This window comes from Lepidothrix coronata, unplaced genomic scaffold (genome assembly GCF_001604755.1).
Source record: "Lepidothrix coronata isolate B3197 unplaced genomic scaffold, Lepidothrix_coronata-1.0 Scaffold3, whole genome shotgun sequence".
Lineage (NCBI taxonomy): Eukaryota > Metazoa > Chordata > Aves > Passeriformes > Pipridae > Lepidothrix > Lepidothrix coronata.
The window spans coordinates 7,139,224-7,161,601 of NW_016690183.1; the positions used below are offsets into that span (position 1 = coordinate 7,139,224).

At 40.3% G+C, this 22,378-nt stretch overlaps 1 protein-coding gene across 9 annotated transcripts in view; it reads left to right on the top strand.

Annotated features, from left to right (window-relative positions):
* HECW1 (HECT, C2 and WW domain containing E3 ubiquitin protein ligase 1) overlaps positions 1–22,378 on the top strand; it is a 267,082-nt gene that overhangs the window by 141,257 nt on the left and 103,447 nt on the right. For 6 of the 9 annotated variants that reach the window (XR_001876166.1, XM_017823131.1, XM_017823109.1 and 3 more), the window contains one exon: positions 18,642–18,720. Coding sequence is in view for 8 of the 9 variants with exons in the window: in XM_017823131.1 (XP_017678620.1) it covers positions 18,642–18,720 (79 nt within the window). In the remaining variant the exon portion in view is untranslated. The remainder of the gene's footprint in view (positions 1–18,641; positions 18,721–22,378) is intronic. The other 3 variants (XM_017823121.1, XM_017823150.1, XM_017823179.1) reach the window with 1 other exon arrangement.

The window sequence follows — 22,378 nt, forward strand, 5'->3', positions numbered from 1 at the left end:
ACAGCACTTCCCTGGAATGCAGTCCTTGTCACTGAGGAGGATGTTCAGCTCACTGGCCCTGCCACTCTGAAACAGTCAACACTGAGTGCTGTGTCAGGCAGCAACTCTGCACATATTGCTGAGGCATTGGCAGCTACTGCTTTTTTGCATCCTGTGACAAATCCAGGTAATATATGAGAGCATGCAAGAACCTATATATCAGATATATCCCTGGCAGAGTACCAGGCACTTGAAGCATGGAAAGGCTGTGTGCCTATACAGGCAGTGTGGCTGGGGCAGGTGTCCTGTTCAGTGCACTGAAGAGTGGAATGTGAGTGATCTGACCTGGAAGTTGTGGAGGTCCTGATACTGTCATCTTTAGTCCTCTTTTACCAGTGCAGACATGCTTAAATTTCTAGTAGCTTCACACATGATGCATTGCTGTAGGCATAGCTGCAATGGATTTAAACAGGAAAGAGGTAACATTTTTTAAAAGTTGGCATCTTTTAAATTATGAAGTAAAATAATTCCGTAAGTGCTCATCCATCAGGTTTTTTCCTATTCTGGTAGTCTAAATGTGCAGTTCCACAGACTTAAAGCAGAGTGGAACAGAACAAAAGCCAGGGTTAATGCTACCATTTGCAGTTCCTATTAAAATGTTGTCAATGTCTTGCCCTCTCATGGACTCTAATTAAGCAGCACTAATTGTGGAGCTGCTGAGCCATCCCTAGGTATCACTGGCCACAGTCTAATCGCCACTTTGCAGGTCAGTTGCATCAATTTTTGGCTTCTCCCTGTTGCCCTAGTTTCTTTGCACATACTGTTTCAAAGAAAACACTTGTGTCAAATTTAACCTTACTGGGCATCTGATCCTGTACGAACTCTTAAATGTAGATTTGGAGTGGTTTAATTAGCCAGACTTGCAGTGCAGCACAGAATTGAAATGAAGAAATAAAAAGTATAACAGATGCGAACTGGAGTGATTTTTATCTCAGCAACATCAAGACGACCATTACACAAGCCGTTTATTTGTTAATGGGTTCAATACGTGTCTGGTATTTCCTAGCTACTTTTGCTTTCTGAATGTCTCTTTTTACAGTCACATAATAGCCACAGTAATATCTGCACATCATATTACTCCCTTCTGTGGTTTAGTAAATTATAGAGAGATCAGCAACTGTTCAGCACATTGCACTAGTATAATCATTTTTGCTTTGGCCTTTTACAATCTTAGATACTCCCTCCTGCATCTGGTCAGGTGAATGAAAAACAGTGCAGTTCCTGCCATTACACAGTGGGTCTGCAAGCAGATATTTAGTTTTGTTGAAGGGAGAAGGAAGGAATTAGACCTGTGGAATACACTTCAGAGGTGAATGTGATAGACTGCTGAATGAAGCACCTCCTGCTTCCTTCCTTCTAGGAGTTACCCACTGTGATAGGGTATGAATCTGATTGTGGGTGAACACCAGATAAATTACTAGAGGTAGTTTAGGCTACATGACTCAGCCTTCCTGCATGTATCAGTTCAGAAGTTGCAAAAAGATTTGCTTTGTTGTTGCTTCACAAAATAGATTATTTCTGTCCTCTCCCCCAGCATTTGTCAGTTTGATTTGTTATTGCCAATTTTGTACACATTGATTTAAGTCTCAGTGGGTGCACTAAAGGCCTGCTAATGGATTAAAAAAGAGAACGTTGTGTTCTACCCATTTTTGTGTGTGTGTGTTTGACTATTCTTTAGTGAAAGTACTGTTTATACTTGGCACAATCTTAATTTTAAAAAAGTACATTTCTTAATCAGGAAAAAAAGGAGCAGGAATGCTGCCAGGGTGAGTTCTCTCCAGTATGCAGCTAGTCCAATACCTAAGACCTTGGAAGCTATAAGAATCCTGCACTGCATGGGCATGAAATCCTCCAGGTCAGATTTGGTATGTCTGCAGCACTGCCTGACGGGACATGAAGAGGAAAGGATTTGGTTTGGTTTTCTGTGCTCTGTTTTCTTTCCTTAACTGTTTATCCACATCATGACAGGCCCTAATGTTTTCACTAGCTGTCCTTTCTCACTGTGCACTGGATGTGTGTAAAGGGGAAGCTGTTGGAAAAACTTGTGTCCGTGTTTTAAGTGGGATGCTTGATGACTGAAAGTCATTGCAGCAGGCAAATAATTTTGAGCTTGTCAATTGTATGCCTTCTCTATCCCCACAGGGTCAAATTTCCCTCTTTAATTAGACCTTGCAAGAAAAAAAATTTTTTGCTTTCCTCCATTTTGCATTTACCTTTGTTCAATTTTGTTTTCTTCTCCCATGTTCCAGGATTAGCGAAGATGGAGATAAGAAGCTCTTGATCTCCCATCTGTGTATCAGTTAGCATTGCTTATAGCTTCACCATGTTTGTTTTTACTGAATTTCTTCTAAAGTGTTTTAAAAGCACCTGTATCAGGTGACATGTGATTCTGATCTGCATCTTTTCTTGCACAATTTTTAATATAAAATCAAATTCTTGTTGAATGCATAATCAAACATTTTTAGGATCTCTGATAACCTCTGGTACTTATGAGTTGAAGTTCTTTGCGTGTTTATATAACAATAAAAGGGAGGAAATTTTGGGAGAGGAAATTTTGAGTGTGGACAACAAACACATGGTTTTGTGTAGAATTGCAACTGAGATATAGAATCACAGAACAGAATCATAGACTCGCTTAGGTTGGAAAAGACCTCCAAGATCATCGAGTCCAACCTTTGACCAATCACCACCTTCAACTAGACTGTGGCACTAAGTGCCAAGTCCAGTCATTTCTTGAACACCTTTGGGGATGCCTGACTCCATCACCTCCTTGGGCAGCCATTCTAATAGCTTGACATCTCTTTCCTTGGAGAAGTTCTTTTTGATGTCCAACTTGAAACTTCCCTGCCACAGCTTGAGGCTATGCCCTACCTTGCTACACTCTCAGGTAGTTGTAAAGAGCAATAAGGTCACCCCTGAGCCTCCTCCAGGCTAAACAACCCCAGCTCCCTCAGCTGCTCCTCATAGGACTTACTCTTTAGATCCTTCACCAGCTTCACTGCCCTTCTCTGGACATGCTTCAGCACCTCAGTGTCTTTCTCGAAGTGAGGGGCCCAGAGCTGCACACAGTACTCAGGATGCAACCTCACCACTGCTGAGTACAGGGGGACAAATTCCTTCCCTAGTCCTACTGGCTACTCTATTTCTGATACAGACCAGGATGCTATTGGCCTTCTTGGACCCCTGGGCACACTGCTGGCTCATGTTCAATCAGCTGTGGACCAGCACCCCCAGGTCCTTTTCCACCAGGCAGCCACTGTTCCCCCAGCCTGTAAGCACTGCATGGGGGTGTTGTGGACAAAGTGTACGACCCAGACCTTGTCCGTGTTAAACCTCATACCATTGGCCTCAGACCATCAATCCAGCCTGTCAAGATCCCTGTGCAGAGCCTTCCTACCCTCCAGCAGATCAATATTCTCACCCATCTGAAACCTGACTGAGGGTGCACTTGGTCCCCTTGTCCAAATAATCAGTAAAGATATTAAACAGGATGTGCCCCAATACTGAGCCTTGGGAAACCCCACTAGTGACCGGAAACCAACTGGATGTGGCACCATTCACCACCACTCTCTAGGCCCAGGCATCCAGCCAGTCTTTAATCCAGCAACAAGTGTACTTGTCCAAGCCATGGGCTTCCAGCTTCTCGAGGATAATGCCATGGGAGACAGTATCAAAGGCTTTACTTCTACCTTCTGAGGTAGAAGACTTTTTGAAGTAGGAATTATGTTAATTAGGTAAGAAATTTAAATCACTTGGGATGAGATGTACCAATTGCCAGTATGTATTGGCCCCCATGACCCAGGAAGTAATTTACAGTCATGTTTCTGGGATGACATTGTACTTTCATCAAGAAAAGAAGCCTGTGTTCTGGTGGTCATTAAAATAATACCGAGACTTTTTCAAGACTAGTTAATGCGTGAATTCTTATTGTTCAGATTCTAATTTCTTAATGGTGATCCATCTTTAGTACCTGCAATTTCAAGATAGTTGAGCCATTATTTTTATATCTTGTTCAGTTTTGTTATATAGCACTACTGTTGGTCATCTTTATGTGTCATGCGGGTGCAAATGTATTATCTCTCAGGTATGTGCTAAGAATGAATGTTTTCTGAAAGAAATTCTCAAATGAAAGTTGTTGTCATAGACCATAATCTGCTATTAATTCCTATTAGCTGATGAGGCAAAGCAGAGGACTTAATAGCAAGTATTAGCCATGCTGAAAAGTGCAGTGGCCAGGTTTCTGACTGACGTGTCCATTCAGAAAAATCAGCATACTAAGCCATGCTGATTAGTTTAGAACAAAGAAGAAATTACTCACATTGAAGAAAGAATGCAAATATTAGCTGAAAGACAACTGTTAGTGTGGATAAGCCTTCTTAAGATGTTGAATAAATTTTAAAAGGTGTACAGGGAAAAACATGAACTCACTGCTTATTCGAACCAATGAATAAAATCCCAAATGGCCCTTCAAGAGCTTACAAAGAACAAGGCAAAATAAGTAGGTGGAGCTTGGGCAGCAAAGGAACTTGTTTTGTAAAATTCCTGTGATACCTCTGTGATGACACAAAATAGGACATCAGGGAAACGTGGTAAATACAGCAGACTTAGTGGCTCATGGGTGTGTTTTTAAAATATCTGATGTTTTTAAAACAATGTTAGGATGCCAGAGACTCAAGTTGTTTCTTGAGGATGGTCTTTTGTTTAACAGTGTCTGCTGCTGGGTCTCAGACACACTACTGAGTGAAAAGGCAAGAGGAGAGTTACTCTGCAGGGAGAGATGTTAACAAAGGTGTGGCTATGGGTTTTTAATCTATTGGTGTGGATTATGGTAATCTGAAAGCCAGATCCACTGAAGTAATAGAGATATCCCTGTCTAGTAGTCTTTCTCTCAAAGCCTGGGTGAACTACTGCACAAATATAGGCTAGATACAAGTTATTTACATTGTGTTTCTTTTCTCGGCCATTTTAAATGGCTTAATTTGTTGTAAGGCATGTCATTTTGGACAGCTGCTTTGGAGTATAATGCAAAGTTGAGTAAAATTGGATTTGGTGGTTGTTTTGGTTGTGGTTTTTTGTTGGATGGTTTGTTTGTTTTGTTTTCTTTCAGATAAGAGCACGGAGATTTATCTGGCATCTCTGGCTAGGAACTCCTGATGCACTGACCAAGCTGCCTATGTTCTGTGTTTCAGTGAGAGCTGTAGCCTGCAGGTTTTCAGATGTGAGGGAAATGTTTAGGACACACAGATGAGAAAGAAGCTGAACATATAAGTGGTGTATTTGCTGTGCAAAAGCAAGGTATCATTTTACAAAGCTTTGATGCATAGTTGAAAATACTGATAAATTCTTGGGTAGGTGCACAAATTATAAAGTCTCTGAACTACCCACAAAGGAAAGAGATGTGGAATCACATATTCCTAAGCTAAAGGATGCTGTGTTTCCTGTGGCTGGCTGGAAAGTTGACACAGTGGGAGGAACGCTGGGATCTAGGTACCAGTCTTCTTCTTGTGTCCATGCATCTGTATCACTTATATGTGAATACAAGCTGAGGGAGGAACTTAAGATGAGCAGTTGTGTGCCCAGTCTCTCATTCAGCAATTTTCAGCAAATTTCAGCAAGTGCCATTCACCAGCATGCCTGGAGGATTTCTTTACCTCAGAACAGCAGCCAGACAAACAGTCAGACATGCAGAGGGAAAGAAAGAGATCATAAAACTTGTCAAAGCTAGATCTGCAGCCTGCACTGAACCTGCCTATGTGTAGTCCTGCAGTGAAGTTTCATATCTACTGCAGCTGATAGATGCTATCAGCTTTATTCCTTATTGGATTTTCAGTAACCAAGGATTTTCCAGCAGCCAAGTAATGGAGAAAAATAACTTACTTTTCTTGAAATATCTTCCTTTTGTTTTCTGCTCTGCTTTCCTTACTCCTGGGAAGAAGGGGGGTGGGATAAAGATTTGAAGAGAGAGCATTATTGTAGTTTTACAATGCATGACCCTTTATAAAACTAACCAGTACTTAAAATCTCTCCCTCTCTGAAATAAATCATACCCTCAGATAACCTGTATAAAATCAGCAGACTTGACTGAGGAAATCACTGGGAGGTGAACTTGCACACATTTACAACTGGGGGATTTGTAGGTCATTTTGAATGTTTGTGGCATAACTCGTGGGTTGTTTCAGTAGAAATACCATAAGTAGGTGATAGAGAAGAGCCGGTGGTGACTGAAAGCCAGAAGGTTTTTCAACATCCCAACACACATTGGTGCCTGCAGGAATCTGCCATTTGAGTGCAGTGTGCATGAATGTTCTTGTTGTGTGTATGTACATGTCATGTATGCAAACCCTATGATGATCATGTCATCCTTTGTTTTGTCTGTTTGTTCAGTATATCTTGAATTGCCTGTAGTTAACTTCACACAAAATCCAGGTGATCCACAAATACATTAATAATGTTATATTGGGAAAAGGTTATGATTGGAGACAGATAAAAAAAGAAAGAAGCATTGCAATTTATATTTGTCAAGAAGCAGACTTTATGCTTCACAGTTATCTTTTAGGTTTACATTTTCTGGTTTCTTGGAGCTTGACAGGATAATCATGTTCCCTTAAGATAGTTTTGCTGATGGAATAAAATTATATAATATTACACACTTTTCTAAATATTTTTTTCCTATAATTATTACTTGGACCTCTTTTGTTCTCAGGCTTTCATACAGGTGGGGAAATGGATGTAGGTCAGTATGTTAGATATCAACAGATGTGCATAAGAATATTTCTTTAATAGAATTGTGAACCTTTTTTAAATTTTTAATCCTTGAGTCTCCTGAGAAGTATTTTTCACTTCCATTAAATATCTGGGCTTTTTTTCCCCTGGTTAGCTAGCTGAGTTCTCAGACAAGCTTGTTTCCATCCATACTGAAAGCATGCTTAAGATCCCCACTCAATATCTCCACTTTAAAATGAGGCTTAAATTCAAACATCTGTAAAGTCTGATGGAAAGCAACTATGTTGTTCTTACACACTTCCCTTTTTAACTCAACCAGTTTGATTTTTATTTACGCCAAGGCAGCTTTTGCCCTTATGGCTATGTGGTAAGACTTTATGGTGAACATAGGTATAAACCACATTAATTAGACCACATGTTGATACTCTTAGCAAAGGCACCAGCATTACTCATAATACTTAACTAACCCTGGATTTTTGTTAAAATTCAGTTCACAAAATGTATAATGGACTATATTTCAGGTGCCAACATGTTTATGACCTTTTGTCTGGCAGACTACAACTGTACTAGGACTGTGATTCCAGAGGTGAAGAGGGCAACCAATGTATGTTACCATACAGCTGATTCAGCTACATGGGAATAGTTAAACCTAATACTGGAGAAGTCTGGAGGTGCCACTACTTGTCAGGAAATCCCGGCTTTTAAAGCAGCCTATTTATTTCTCTTGTTTTTCCCAAAAGGATCTCACTTACCTTTGTTAGCAGGCAAGTTTGAAAACTGCTGCCTTTGGGTTTGAGTTCTAACAAAGCTGTACTGATCATAGTTGAGCTGTTGGGTTTTTTCTGGTGTTTGGCTTGGGTGTTTTGCGATGTGTCCGAAAGGGAGAATGGGATTTTTTTAGGATGCAAAGATCTGGAATTTTATTAATTAATTGCTTGCTTTCCTTATAGAATCCTTGACTGCTTTTTCCTTTGTTTTCCACTATTGTTCTATAGAGCTCTGCCTTTTTACCTTTTCTTTTTCCACTTTTTCCTTTTCTAGCAAATTTCTTTCATGTTGTATTTGACTGCTTCCTCTCAAGGTTTTGAACATCATCTTGGTTAGGAGAGGTCCAGGCTGCCTGAAAAGCATGCTGTGCTCTGGCCCCAAACAGCCTTTGGACCACTTGGCTGCCTCTCAGACAGCTGGCTGGCAGTGGTCACTGTGTGAACCTCGAAGTGCTCAGAGTTGCCAGACACACCCAGGCATGTGAGACATCTCCTTTGCTGCAGGGGTGAGCTGTGGCAATGTCAGGCTTAGCTTGCAGGACTGCTGTTTTTGCAGCTACCTCTCTACACTGTGCAGTAGAATGCTGTGAGTCTTCATGCTTTTTGGAGCTGCCACCACTGAGAGGATGCTCAGAGTTTGCATGTTTATTTTTCAGTTGTGCTTTTGAGGGTGAGGATTGGAGGTGGAAATTGCCAAGTTTATTCTCATGACATCCTAACTTTTTGCTGTGAGTGATACATCATTGACAGGGGGTCAGCACAGGCTACTTCAGTGTCCTGCAGCTCAGGGATATATAATGCTACTGTAGCAGAAGAATAAAGGATAAAATATTAATGCCATAAAGTCAGTGGCCAATCTCTTACCACTTTTAAAGGATTCAAAATTAACTTCCAGATTCAGCAGTCATCCATTGTGTCTCACCATAGACTGGCAGCACAACCTGTGGAAAAATTGTGTCTCATGTTCTTCTCTTTCCAGCTGTTTAAGGGGGCATGGGTCACAGGGGTGCTTTGGATCAGACCTGCTTCCATGTAGCCCAAAGTTTTGCATGCTGACCAATATGTTCCTGCTACTGCAGGATCGGGAAGAGCAGAGTGAGAGCTGCTGCTGGAAGGGGAGCAGCGACAGCCCAGCTCTCCTCTCCTTTCCTTGCCCATCATTACTCACACAGTTGCAGACAAGCTAACATGAGGGCTGCCTGTGCAGGGCAGGAAGGAAGGAAGGAAGGAAGGGATGACCTGTTGGCCTGGCTGAGGGCAGGAATGTTCCTGGTGGAGATGAGGGGTGACGTTTTCTGCAGAAGACATTTGCTTTCATGAAAGCGTGTTTGGCAAGGGGAGGGATCTAGAGAGCAGGGGATATGGAGTTTGTGTGGGAATGGGAGTCACTTTTCTTCCTTATGAGTACAGATGAGGACAGTCTGGGTGGTGTTTACCATGGGGTATGAACTTCTGCATTGCCTCGCTCAGTGCCACAGAACAGTTTCCCAGTGTTGGCTGAAGTGTTTGAGTTGAATTGTACACTGGTTTCCATCAAACCTGACACATGTGAAAATGCCTCTGATGCTGATAAGATGTGATTTATTTATTAAGAGCTACAAGCATTATATCATTATACACACTGAAGTTAATGATTTTCTGAAGTGACAGCACTTCTGCATTTAGTTGACATCCCTTTCCCCTCCTGTTGTATTTAATGACTTTGTGTTCAGAAGTCCTGCATCCAGTGTGAACCAGGCTAAATCCTTCACAATGATTTTGGTGATGACTAAATTGCTGTAATGAATTAATTTGTTAATCTTGGAGATCAGACAATTAATCTTGGAGATCAGATTTCGTAAATATTGCTTCTCCCCAGAAGTCTTTGCCATACCTCAAGTTTGCTGTAACACACTACCACTTTCAAACTCATTTTCAGGATGAGTTTGGCCTCTGCTTTCTTTATCCTTCAGATTGGACTTTGCATACGAGGATTGGCAGAGATGCAGCTGGATTTATTTATTCATTCAGTCTTAAGGAAAGTAATATTTGGAATGTTACTGATGACTTTACCTAATGGGAAGTAGGAGGCACACTCTACTCACAGCACATGATGAAATGACAGCAGGACATAGATACAAGTTGCAACAAGAGACATTCTGATTAGACCTCAGGAATATTTTTTTCTCAAGACAGTAGACAAACCTTAGAACAGGTTGCCCAGAGAGCTCGTGGGATCTCCATCCTTTGAGATATTCAGAGCTGAACTGGACAGGGGCCTAAGTAGCCTGCTCTAAGTTGGTCCTGTTTTGACAGAAGGGTCAGATGACTTCAGGAAATCTCTTCCAACATTGATTATTCTGTGGCAGTTTGATTCCAGTCAGTGTTCCCACACGCCCACTTCACTGGAGAGTGGCTGCTGACTTTTTAAAGCCTACTGTTCTGAAAAACAGCAACCTAAGAAAAACAAAACATTGAATGCTGTAGGCAGCAAAAGCCAGTTGGGAATTTTAAAAAAAGAAAGATTTAAAATAAAGCAACCACAAAAACAGACAACAAAAGCAAAAACAAACAAAAAACCCCCAAACCCATGTGTTTACTAAGGTGAGATAAGCAGTTTCTGTTGGGTCTCATAGATGTGCCAAAAGATACAGAGGAGAAACACTGAGTGCAAATGAGGCTGTATTAACTGAGTGACTGTAGATACTATAAAAGGAGAAGATTTTCTTTTCTTCTCAGCTTTAGCCTTTCTATGGCATCATAGCTACAAAAATCCTCTGTGTAGTGAAATGTTTTATTAGTGATTCAGGAAGATTGACGGACATTTGAAGTAGCAGAGGTATTTCTCTACTTTTAAAATCAGATTATAAATCTCTGCAGTCGCCTCATTTCTGCTCAGTGTAGGACCCAAGGTTGAAAGCAAAGTGTCTGTAGCTCACTTCTGGAAATAATGGTATTCATGGTTGAACTGTTATTTGAGGCATTCATTTAGAAGAATGGGCATTGTTCACTGCCTTGCTGCTTCTTTTATGGTGTGAAGGGTCATTGACTTGATTCCCTTGTCCTGACACTTGGGCAGCATGACTAATGCTTTGAGCTGTTCTTCAAATACAGCTTAGCTGAAAGATACAGTTGTCTGTCACACGTGTCAGCATTACTCATCTATGCACTTGTCCCATCCAAACCCTGTTAGAGGAGTGAGGAGTTTCTGAAGCTGTAATGAAGACAGCCTGGAAGTATAAACTGCTGCCTAACACAAGTTTCCTGCCTTCCAAAGACGTTGTGGATGTGTCAGAGTGTTTATTCTGTATATATCCTATGTGTTGGTGCCTCTCGTCATTTTGTAGGCAGAGAGAAAAGGTGTTAGCAGCAATTTTTTTTTAGTTCTCCATACAAAGAAAGGACTTTCATGAAAAGTTTGAATTTGGAGTCTAAGGGGCAAATTTAATGCAGAATCACAGGATCCAGACAGAGCCCAATGGGCCTTTTCATCTCTCCATGACAAACCTCCCAGTTATTTCAGTGGCTTGCAGGATATTGTTTAGCTGTTCCAGAGAGGATAATATTTACAAGCAGTTCTTGCTGTCAGAGTGGTTAAGCACATTAATACTCTGTGTATGGACCTGTCAGGTTTACAGGGTCAATCCTGTTCAGCATTAGGCAGCTGCCTGATGTAAATCTGATCATAAACCCAGATTTTCTTCGGGGTTTTTTTCTGGATGATGGTAACACTGGAAAGTACAAAGCTGTTTAGCAACTGCAAGGAGCCTTCTTCCCTGCTAACTCAACCAGAATTTGTTTTGAATATTGGGGCTGTAAACTACTGTCATCCTTTGGTCCACTTTAACCTTGCCGAGAGACTTGTTAGGGCTCAAAGGGTCACTGGCATGAAATAGCATACAGCCTCAGAGCCAGCGTGTGAGCAGTTGGTGAGATATGCTGCAGAAAGCAATCCTCTCAGAAGTTGCTATGTATAAAGAAAATGTCTGCTGCTTAGATGTAGTTCAGCCATCAACCCAGAAACCACAACCCAAAGCACAAGCATGTGCTATTGTGTTAAAGTATCTGAAAATCTAAGATTTTATTTAAATGAAGTTGCAAAGAGTGAAGGACGATTAGAATCTCTAATCAAGCTTTTCTTCTGCTGTCAAAGGGTAACTGAAGTTTATTAGGCAGAGCTGTTAAAACCATTAAAAAGCTGAATCTAATAAAATTTTGGAAGAAAAAGATATTGAACTCTGCCAGAGATACTGATTTGTTGCCTCAGTCCTTGATTTTGTTTTAATTGGAAGTGTTAGCTCTTAACATTCTGATTCTAGTTGCTGGTTATGCTGAAATAGCATTCTACACTCATAGGGTCAGCTGGGGAATATGAAATAGCTTCATGCCAACATGGAGACATACACTGGGTATGCACTGTCATTGGATGTCCTCTTGTCATAAGCCTGTTGATAGTTACCTTCTAGAGGACTTTACTGATGATACTAAGCAGCAGGTTTTTTTCCAGTAATGTGGTTTTTCTGCCAGGTTTTGTTATCTAGAATCTGCTGAAAGAATTTGTAACTTTTTCAATGGGAAAAAACAGTTGTTTACTCACTTCCTTGCTACCTTTTTTAAGGGTTTCTAGGACAGGACTTTTTGGAATGAAAAACTTCTGTCTCCTGTGAATAAATGAAGTAATCAATAAACACTGCTGCAAGATGAAGCAAAAGGTGCTTTCTGTAGACAGAGGGCAATTACTGTATGCCCACAAAAGGCAAATTCTCCACTTAATTAGGGAATGGCATTTAGAAGGTGGTGTATTACAAGGCTAGAATGCCGCTGACCGCGGCACATGGGGAAGTCTCTCTGTGTGTGTGGTCACAGTCCTTCAGGGATGTGAGCTGGCTGCAGAGAGCCCAACAGGAGCTAGGCTGCTGCTGGAGAAGCTGCCTGCTGTTTGGAGGCACCTGATAAAAAAATACTATGGTGCCAGCACAAAGGCTTAACAAGCTAACAGGATAAGTGGAATATGTTGCATTCAAGAGCTGGATAATTCTATTAACAGAGTGGGGGTTGCAGCTGAAGCACTGCCACTAATTAGGGGTAGATTTTCAAAGTGGTGCCTGGGATTATAGCCATAATTCTGTCAGTGGCAGGCATGGAGCTCAGATCTCCATTTGCTCCTTTCAGAATTCGCCCCTTACATCCCAAAGCCCTTTCTTCACTGAAGAAGTCAAGTAATGGAGTGAAAGGAAGCACTCAGTCTGTGTTTGCTTAGTCAATTTTGTTTTACAAAACTATTTCTTTTTAAATTCAGCACTTGGGATGAAATGGGAATACTCACCCATTTGCAGATCTACTGAGGAATTCCCTCTCTAAAGAAGATGGTAGAATATGAAGTGTGAACTCGTGATGATGTCTGATACTCTCTTCCTGTAATAAGAAACTTCACTGCTGAGCTGTGGAAAGTGTAAGCCTTTTTCCACATGTTTTAGAGAGTTGTCCAAATGTTAAGCATTCAGAGAATCAAGAGGGCAACAGCAGAAGCCAATAGAAATAGGTTAGGAGAGAATAATTTTTTGACTAATTGTTCTGGACTCCTGTGCCACGTACGCACAGGTCTGTTAAAACAGTAGCTCCAAGCTGGTTTAAACTAACATCAGCAAAGCTGTGCAGAGTGGAAGCTGGTACTCTGCCCCTGCATTGTGCTGGGCAGTTTTGGACCCATCTTACATGTCAGATGAATTAGGGGATAAAAGCAGATGGAAGGACATAGGAGACAGGGCATCAGCTTCTTCTTTTGCTGCTGACCATTGAATTCAGGCTATTAAACTTATTTATTTTGCATTGAATCTGCTGGCAAGTTTGGTGGCCTTGAAAAGCAGAAAACAGAGAATTGGAGCTTGAAGCACACGTAGTGCAGGCAGTGATGGACAGCCTTTTCCCCCAGCGCTGCAACACCCCATCTTTAGCTCTGACACATCTAGCAACACTTTTTTTGATTGCTGATGCACAATTTGGGGCTGAGCTGAGGCTATTTTTCACTTGTTATTTGAATTAAGCACAGGTTGCAGCATTCCCTTTTTGCAGTGCTCTAATCTACCGCTTTTCATCCTCAGAGCCGGTGTGTACAAACAGAAAATATTTTGCTGCTTTACGTTTGTGGTTCCTAGTTTTCTTTCATTGTAGACTTCCATCTTCAATACAGATATGGATAGTACTGCTGGGAAGTGTGAGCCCTTCTGAATACTTTGTTATGTTTTTAGATCTGCTTTTTTAAAGAAAAACTCTTGTGAATAGATAGTGTTGTCCAGGCTAGAGCTTTGTCAGTTTACAGTACCTGATTATTTAATCTGCAATAGATATTACTGTATTGCAATCTGTGCTCTCAGTGGAAAATATTCTAGGTTTTAATTAGCACCTTGTAAAATCAAACGTGACTGGATTGAGCATTAGGTCATATCCATGATGTTCACCATGTAAGTCAACAAAAGCAAACAGGTAGTGCAGCACTGTTTTTCGTGTCACTGCAATTTCCTGTTTAAATGTAAGAAATACTGGCTTATGTGAGATAACTGATATAAATTATGGTCATTAAATATTGCCGTTCTTTTGCAGCAGAAGCTACTGATACAGAAGTACTTTGGCCGTCAGGGAAAAGGAAGATTACTTACTTTAGATGTTTCTTTTGCTTATGGGAAAATTTGTTTAGCTTTGTTGAATCTCTTTGTGTGGGCACAGGGGACAAAAATGTCCTTCTGGAGAGGAAAAAGCATTACAGAACACTTAAAACTAAGACATAACAGTGTTCTCCTGTGCTGTGTGTGGGAAAAGGAGTAAGTGCTTGTATTTGCCAGCTATGCATGTCCAGCTGTGGTAGATGTATGCAATAAAATCATATTTATCCTGTTTCGTATCAGCAGGACTTTAAAAATATTGAAGTTGGGCTTCACAGTAGACAAACATGCTAAAGGGAACTCATTGCTGCAGAGCATGTTTTGCCAGCATGCTACACTATTACTGCTCACTGTGGTGTCCAAAAGCAGATCTTCTAGTGCAGCACCAGGTAAACACAATTTCTTCCAGACCTGATTCACACTATACCTGTATTTACCTCATCCTAACCTAGAGCAACAGGGAGGCTGAATAGGGGCACCCTGAGTGTGCCCTGTAAGCCACTTTATTTTCATGACCAAGAGAGTTGTCTTTGTTACTGTTCCATATATTTAGGTAGACTAGTGAAGAGAAAGGTATTTTAGGAGATACTTTTAATTAGTTGTGAGAGTCTCTGTTTCTGGGCCTCTGCTCAGAGGCCTCACAAATTTTTAGTGATGCACTTGGAATTTTGTCACAGCAAGAGCTGATGGATTGTAATGCTCTGGGATTTCTCAAGATTTTTTAAATTCTTTTTCCATAACACATACCATGGCTAAAGAGGGAGCGAGTCTCAAGGGCTCCGTTTGCTAATGTGAAGTCTGCCTCCTTTCTCACTCAGGGTCACGTAACTTCCTTCTAGCATTTGCAGGAACTACTCACAAGGAAAAGTGATACTAGGACAATACTATTATTTTTAGCTTTCACTCATCTCCTTCTATCTTCTTTCTTCTCTGTGCTGTAAAAATAAAAAGCGCTACCAAACCTGGACCTTTTCCTGAGCTTAGCAAGTCCCAGGAGGCTTGGATCTGGCCTCAAATACCTTCCCATGTTTCACAGATAGCCACCACAGGCCATGGCAGTCATCTTTTGCAATTCTTTAGAGGCTAGGAAACTCTGTAGCAGAAAAGATGATGATTTTACAGTATATGTTTATTGCAGGATATTTTGAAGAGGTACTGATAGTCCTCTAACTGTCTGAATATATACGCTCCCATCAGTGGCAATGATGCTGGCTCCAGTTATATTCAAGGAAAGCAAAAGGAGGTTTGAATCCAGTTCAGGAAACCTTTGGTTTTCTGAGAGAGATTCAGCTAGGCTTGAAGTTGCAGCTCATGTCCCATTCCTTCATGTCTAGATATAAAAGAACATGTAGTAAAATCATATTCATTCTGTTTTGTATCAGCAGGACTTGTAAAATAATTAGTCTGGGCTGCACAACTAAAAATATTAAACTAATTCAGACTGAGCTCTCACTTCAAGGGCATAAAAGAGCAGAAAAGTTATTGAGGGAAAATTGCATTTGTTCCTTTTCATGTGAAGGACTTCAAGTCCATAGAATGTCAAGTGACAAGATTAATGTTGTCCTTCTGTCAACTAACTATATTTTAAGTGGCAGTTGAGAAGATAGAGGGGGTTTTACCTCCTGATGACTAAATTCAAGGTTTACTTATTCTGACAAAACTCCCAATGTAATTATATTGTAGCCACTAAAATCAGTCTGGATTTCTTTCATGATAAATGGCAAGCAGGAACAGTATGACCTGTGCATGTTCCCATCTCAGGCCTCAAGATACTATGGAATTCAGTTGGTGTTGTGGCTGGTGAACATTGGTGACTACTCACCCTCTTTTGCCCTGCCCTGCATCAGGTGAAGCCTTGTCCTCGCTACTGGGGACAATCTGGTATTGCATTAGAAAACAGTGAATCTGAACTGCAGCAATTAGGTCTTTTTATTTTCAGAAAAGCAGATTTAATGTTGGGAGATTTTTCTCCCTTCCTCCGCTGGTGTTCCTTCTGACTTCTTGAAATGCCAATAATTAAAGTATAATCAGTTTCATGGCCTTCCTATTATCCTTCCCTGAGTACATCCGTGTTTAATTCCTCCATTCTTCGAGAGAGGATGTCTACCTGCTCTTGAACGTTCTCTGGCATTTTCCCTGCCGTGCCTGAGGACCTGTATTGCGGGTGAGAAGTTGCAGTGCATGTGTGAGAAGAGTGGCAGACCAGTGCCTTCAGACTGCTGGAGGGTGAGGAACACAGATTTGTCATGGTAGAGCTACACACGAGGCATTTGGCTCAACTGTTTTTAATGGTGCACCCCAGGTCTCAACCCAAAGATAAGTGTGTCTCTCCTTCAGCCTTTCTGCCATGCTTTCTCTTTCTCATCTGCTGGACAGGAAGAAAAGTGGAAAAGCTTCAAAAAAGTGTGGGTGTTTCCTATTGCTAAGGTTAAGTGCTAGACATTATCAAAACGACTGGCTTTTGGATGTAGTGTTGCATCTCAGACAACTACACTGGGGTCAGCTACTGAGTATATAACTCATTTATGCAGCAGGGATGGCTTTTTGTCGCCATGATTGCACGGTGAGCACTTGACAGGATGCTGTGGGATACACCTGTTTCACAGAAGGGATGGATCATCCAGAAGCAAATAAATTTATGTTGGTTTTCTTTTACTTATGAGACTGGATGTCTTATTACTTCCTTTGTATAATGCCAAGCTTCACCAGTGCAGGTTTGGCCATGCTAGGGATGCTTTGCCCATATCAGAATTCGCAACAATATTATGACTGCCTTGATATAATTTCACTAATGCAGGTATGGCCCCCAAAGGGTCATTTAATAGCAACATATTTTTAAGTTTTGAACAGACTAGTGTTTGCAGGACCCCATCAGATCCACCCCAATTTGTTCAAAGTGTAGACTGCTAAACTTTTCATACTGCCATGATGTATGACATACACGTGTTTTGCAAATGTGCACATGTCTAGGTTGGTTGGCCCAGTTACTGTCCTGGACAAAATCATGGAAGGACCATAATAGTAAGCATTAAAAGAGAGTGTTTAATAAATGTCAGCTAGTGACATAGTATGAAAAATACACAGTGATAAGGAAATGTCTGTTTCTTGGTGGGATCACAATTTTGGCTGCTAAAGGTTACCGAGTTCTTGTCATAAATTCTAGCAATCACATTCTGATTTAAATGTGTCTCTATCCAGAAATCAGTAGTGGCTTCAATAAGTATATTGAAACCTACTTAGCTGAGAAGACAGAAAGAACAATTGCAACTAATTAGCTGTGGTCCAATAGGGATGTTTATACTGGAATTTAGTCATAGTCTCACTCTACTCAGTACCTTTTATCTCATTTAGATAGTCTGGAAGAAACAAAATGATTATGACAAAAATTCAAGTCCAACAGAGCCCATTATTTTATAATGATGTCTAAATTCAACCTGTATGTTTTTGATCTAGGCCTCATTTGTGTCTTAACCTGACAGTTGTGTTGTTTAATCCCTGCTAGCTGGGCTGTAGTGCCCCCTTGCATTGAACTCTCTGGAGGCAGAGACCAGCTTGCTTTCTAAGTTAAGCTTGACTACACAATATTTAATATACTGAGCAATGAGTCACAGCTGAGTGGGACTTCAGTTACTGTTTCCTGGCAGAAATTGGAACTTCACTGCATAAATGCTGTTTTTCTTTTTTGGCTGACAGCTGAATGGCAAGAGTGGCGAGGAGCTGCTGCTTCCTGGGGGCAGAGCAGCATTTGGTTTGACTCCAGAGTCAATGGGAGGCAGTACTAGTAGCACCACCTCCCTGCTGGACTTGGAGCCTGACACCCGATGGCATCTCCTCTGCCCTGTTCAGGGGCTCAGCAGTGAAAACTGCTGATGGTGTGTTTCTGCTGATGCCCCAGACACTGGCTCAAAGGCATTCTTGCTTCCCAGTTCTGATCACAGCCAGAAGGCAGCTTGGGTCCTAATTTGCACAACAGCAGCTCACAAGTAAACTTGCTGAACCAAAGACTGACATTAAAACCTAAACTGTGGAGTACAAATGGTCATCTATGGATTTTTAATTTCTTTTCTTTTGCCAGATCACCCTCAATGCTCATTGTTATCATAATTCACAGCTGGTTGTTGTGCAGGGTATTAATAATCTCTCAGAAGTCTTTCTCACACGTATGCAATTAGCTTTCTGGAACAAGATTTTCTACACAAGTAATAAGATGTTATAAAGATGGAAGTTGTTTTAAGAGATGATAGCTACATCCCCAACCTTATGTCCTGATTAATAAGTAGTTCCTTTTTGGGTGATGAACTGGTATGTTCAAATTACAGTAGTATTTTTTCATATAAACATAAACATTGTTTTGATCCCTGGTCCTTAATTGATTCTTAGTTGTAAAACTAAGATTCTGCAAAAAGACAGTAGGCAATTTCTATGTTCGAGAGTTGTTGGAGACTACTCTTTCTCACCATTATTTGTCTTCCAGCAGATTTTTAAAAGCATCACCAATGAAGACTCAATCCAGGGACAAGGAAATCGGAGACTGATAAGTTTTTCATTGTCAGGTAAGTCACTACTGATGAGAAAGTTTTAAGCCAAAAGAGTTGGGGACTGGAGTTTCTAGAACCTTTCATGTGCATGTTTCTAAAACCTTTCATGTGTGGTAGTTATATATATGTATATATTTATGTATGGTTTTTTGCCTGTTGCTCTCGAAGTGATGCTGAGGCAGAGAATTAATATCTGTGATTACTGCCACACTCTCTTCCTTCAGTGAGAGTTATGTGCTGAAGTGTCTTGTTCAAGTAGAGTTTTGGGGCCAGATTAGGTTTTCTGTTCACAATTAAATATGTAGGTCAGGGAAAGCAAGATCAAAGGCATGTGCTTAACTTAGAGAGCACAATGTGATTTGTGGTAGTATTTTGTTTCTTGGAGAGCACGTTCCACAGTCATGGTCTGGACCTGAGGCAGATCTATGTGCACAAGCTTGTCTGTGTTGCTCAACAGTGACTCTCTGACTTCTTGAGCCAGAACACTTCTCGCACTCCTGCACTTCTTGAAGAATGCTCAGCCTCATTACTTGGCATGTCACTGCAGGTTTTAAAGGCTTAATATGGTTCCATGAAACAGCTATGAACCATTTGATCTGGCTTTGGTAAAAACAGTCTGCAAATCTCATCTGTAGACAAAAATCAGTTTGTCAAAAGAGAGTAGTTGTGAGCAAGGTTCTCATTCTGGAGTTTTATGCTTGCTACTTGGTTTCTGTATTTTTTTAGCTCCTGGAAGACGAAGATGCTTACCTTGACTTGAAAGTTCTTTGAGGAAGTAGTACAGAGTAAAAAGAGTTACCCTAGATCAAAAGTTTTACAGGCATAGGCCTTTCTGTATAAAGTCCTACACTTAGACAAGTATCTCATTATATGATTAGTTTTGGCCATATGATTTGTTTCAAGCTTCCCTCTACTAAGCACACAAGTCAGTGCTCTCCCAAATTAGATACCCAGTGTGGTTCTTGAGAGGCTGTATATGATACATGGCAAGTTAGACTGGTATTAGGTGGGGCTGTTTTAACACATCACTTATTTTTGTTAGTTGGACACTGGGCATCCACCCATCAGTTGATAAAACCATGGGCTTAGCTCAAGAGAAATAAAGAAGTAGAATTAATATTTTTTAATGTTCTTTAATAATCTTATACAAAAAATGTGGCCCAGAACTAGTTACAGTTTTTCATTCTCTCAGATTCTTTGGCCTAGTAGACCAAGAGGTGTCAAGAGTAGTAATTTGTGAGACTGATAAATAATGTGGTCTCAGTTGGCCCCTTTGTAAACTGGAGTATCTTATTTACAGCTTGATTCAAAGTATATAAAGACCATACCTTGTAATATATTTGGGATATCTTATTCTCGTGGTTTACAAGCAATTAATCTACATTTGTATCACATCCATATTAACAGCATCCTCACAGCCAGGTATTTGAAAGGCTTTGATAAAGTAATTGGACAGTTATTTTATCAAAAATCTGTGGTATCAAAATAGTTCTATTTCAGTCTTTCTGAAATTAACAGATTAACATATCACCTTCTCAGTCAATACCACAACAACAAAATGTTGTCTCTCTCAAAGCAAAATTGTTGCTATTCCTGTATCTAATATATCTAATAGAATACAAATCAATCCAGACCTTCCAGAGGCATCAGCAGGAACTAGGATTCCTTTCCGTTTGCACTACTATCTCAGCAATAACTTCTCTATTGTCACGAGTCCTTTTGGCTTACATAGACTTTTCCTTTTCAATATCTATATTTTGGTATATTGTCATCTTCAGTATCATTACTTAAAAGTTATGTTTCCAGATTATGGTTGATTTAGTGGCAATTAAAAAGTATCAAACCATTAGAGTGACTGGGAACCATTGCATTAAGCACTGTACGAGCGCAGAGCCGCCATGCCCTAAGCAGTCTGTCATCTAAAGAATGCAAGAAGAGCTATGTCTTCTACCATATCACTTTTTAAAGAAAAAATTATTAGAATGGGAGAGAAAAATGTCGAAGTAGGCCAAATTCCATGAAATGCTGAACAACATCAGTGCATTTCAGCTGACTTGTATTGCTTGCTGTACTGCTGAGGCTTCAGTCAGACCCTATGTGGAAATGAACTGTGCAGAAACAGGTTATTTTCTAAAAACCTGGTGACAAAGTGCTTTCTTCTTTCTGAAAGTGCTTCTTTACAGAGTATTTGGTTGGACAAAATCCAACTGGTTTCGTGGGAGATTTTGCTTGAGAAAAGATTTCTGGATTGAATAAAAATGTCAAACAATGAAACAGGTGTAAAACAATCCTTTAAGGCACAAGAAGATGGCTGGCTTCTTGAGAATAGAAATAGCAGAGAGTTCACATTATGTCTCTAGGAGGGATTTTTCCTTCATGTTTTCTGCTTTGGAGACTGGAAGTTGGTCCTGTGAAGGGTTAGTTCAGATCAATATGTTCACTAGCAAGACTGATCTCAAAGAAGGTAGTTTCCTGTAATTAAGCCTCTTAATAGTTTTTATGATGACAGTATTATTATAGCTTTCATTATTTAAAATACCAAGAGAAATATTTTAAGCCTAATTTAACTAGATTGAAAAAAGTCTTTAAGGAAAGCTATGCAGTCCATTTTGCATTTATTTTCTGAAATGCCTTTTCTGCTGTTACCAGTGAATGTCACACTTCTGATAAGGTGCCTGAAAGTGTCAGAGCTCTTTTGCATGAAGTATGGAAAGAAGATATGTGCTAAGCTTCCTGAGATGTACCGGCTACTTCACTGGAGGTTCATGGTTCAGCAGTATAACAAATTTGCTGAAAGCCCTTAAAAGCAGTCTTGTTGGCTGGTATATTTAGAAAGTGTATCATGAGGTTTGCATGATATGCCTCCTAGCTCTATGTTGCATGAAATAAGTTTTTCAGGCTTTAATATTTCACATATCTCATGTGTTTGCACACTTTATTTAAGTGTGCACACATTTATTATGTGTTATGTAGAACAAATGACCAGAAGATTTGAATATTCCACAACATTCAGGCATTTATCCTTTCACATCACTCTGAGAATGTTGTTAGTTATTTTTGTGTGTCTTTCAGACCAGGTATTTGGGTAGTATCAGTTGTCAGTTTAAAGAAGTCAGAGTATATATCAGAACTGAAAATAGTATAAGGTCCACTAAGGGTCATTATGACTGTAGTTGTTACCATGAAATGCTTCTTCAGAATGCGGATATATAATGCACTTTATCTTCCAACAATTTTTTGAAATCCTAGTAACTGATTTTATAACAGGAGTTCTAGCCACTAAATTTTGTTTAATATTGTTATAAACCTGCTGCCTCTTCTGCCCTCCTCAACTCAAGCCAACTTGCTCAGATGTATTTGTTATAAACCCGAGGTACTAATCCCTTGACTTTTTCTTACCTTTTGGATCTTGTGTGAAGGTGAGGTGACTTTCTACCACTTCCAGTACATCTGTGCCTGCAAAGTAGTGTCATGCTCCAGACTAAGTTTGAAAGGCCTCAAAAGGCTTTGAATTCAACTACTTTATTATCCTATTTAACATAGGCCACCTTGCTCCATGGTGTGGAGCTTTGTGCGAGTTTGGCTCAGATATATCTTACAGATAGTAGTCTGGATCTGAGGATACTGAGAGATGGTATTTTGTTCAAGTGGTTAACCGCTTGCAGTGATAAAA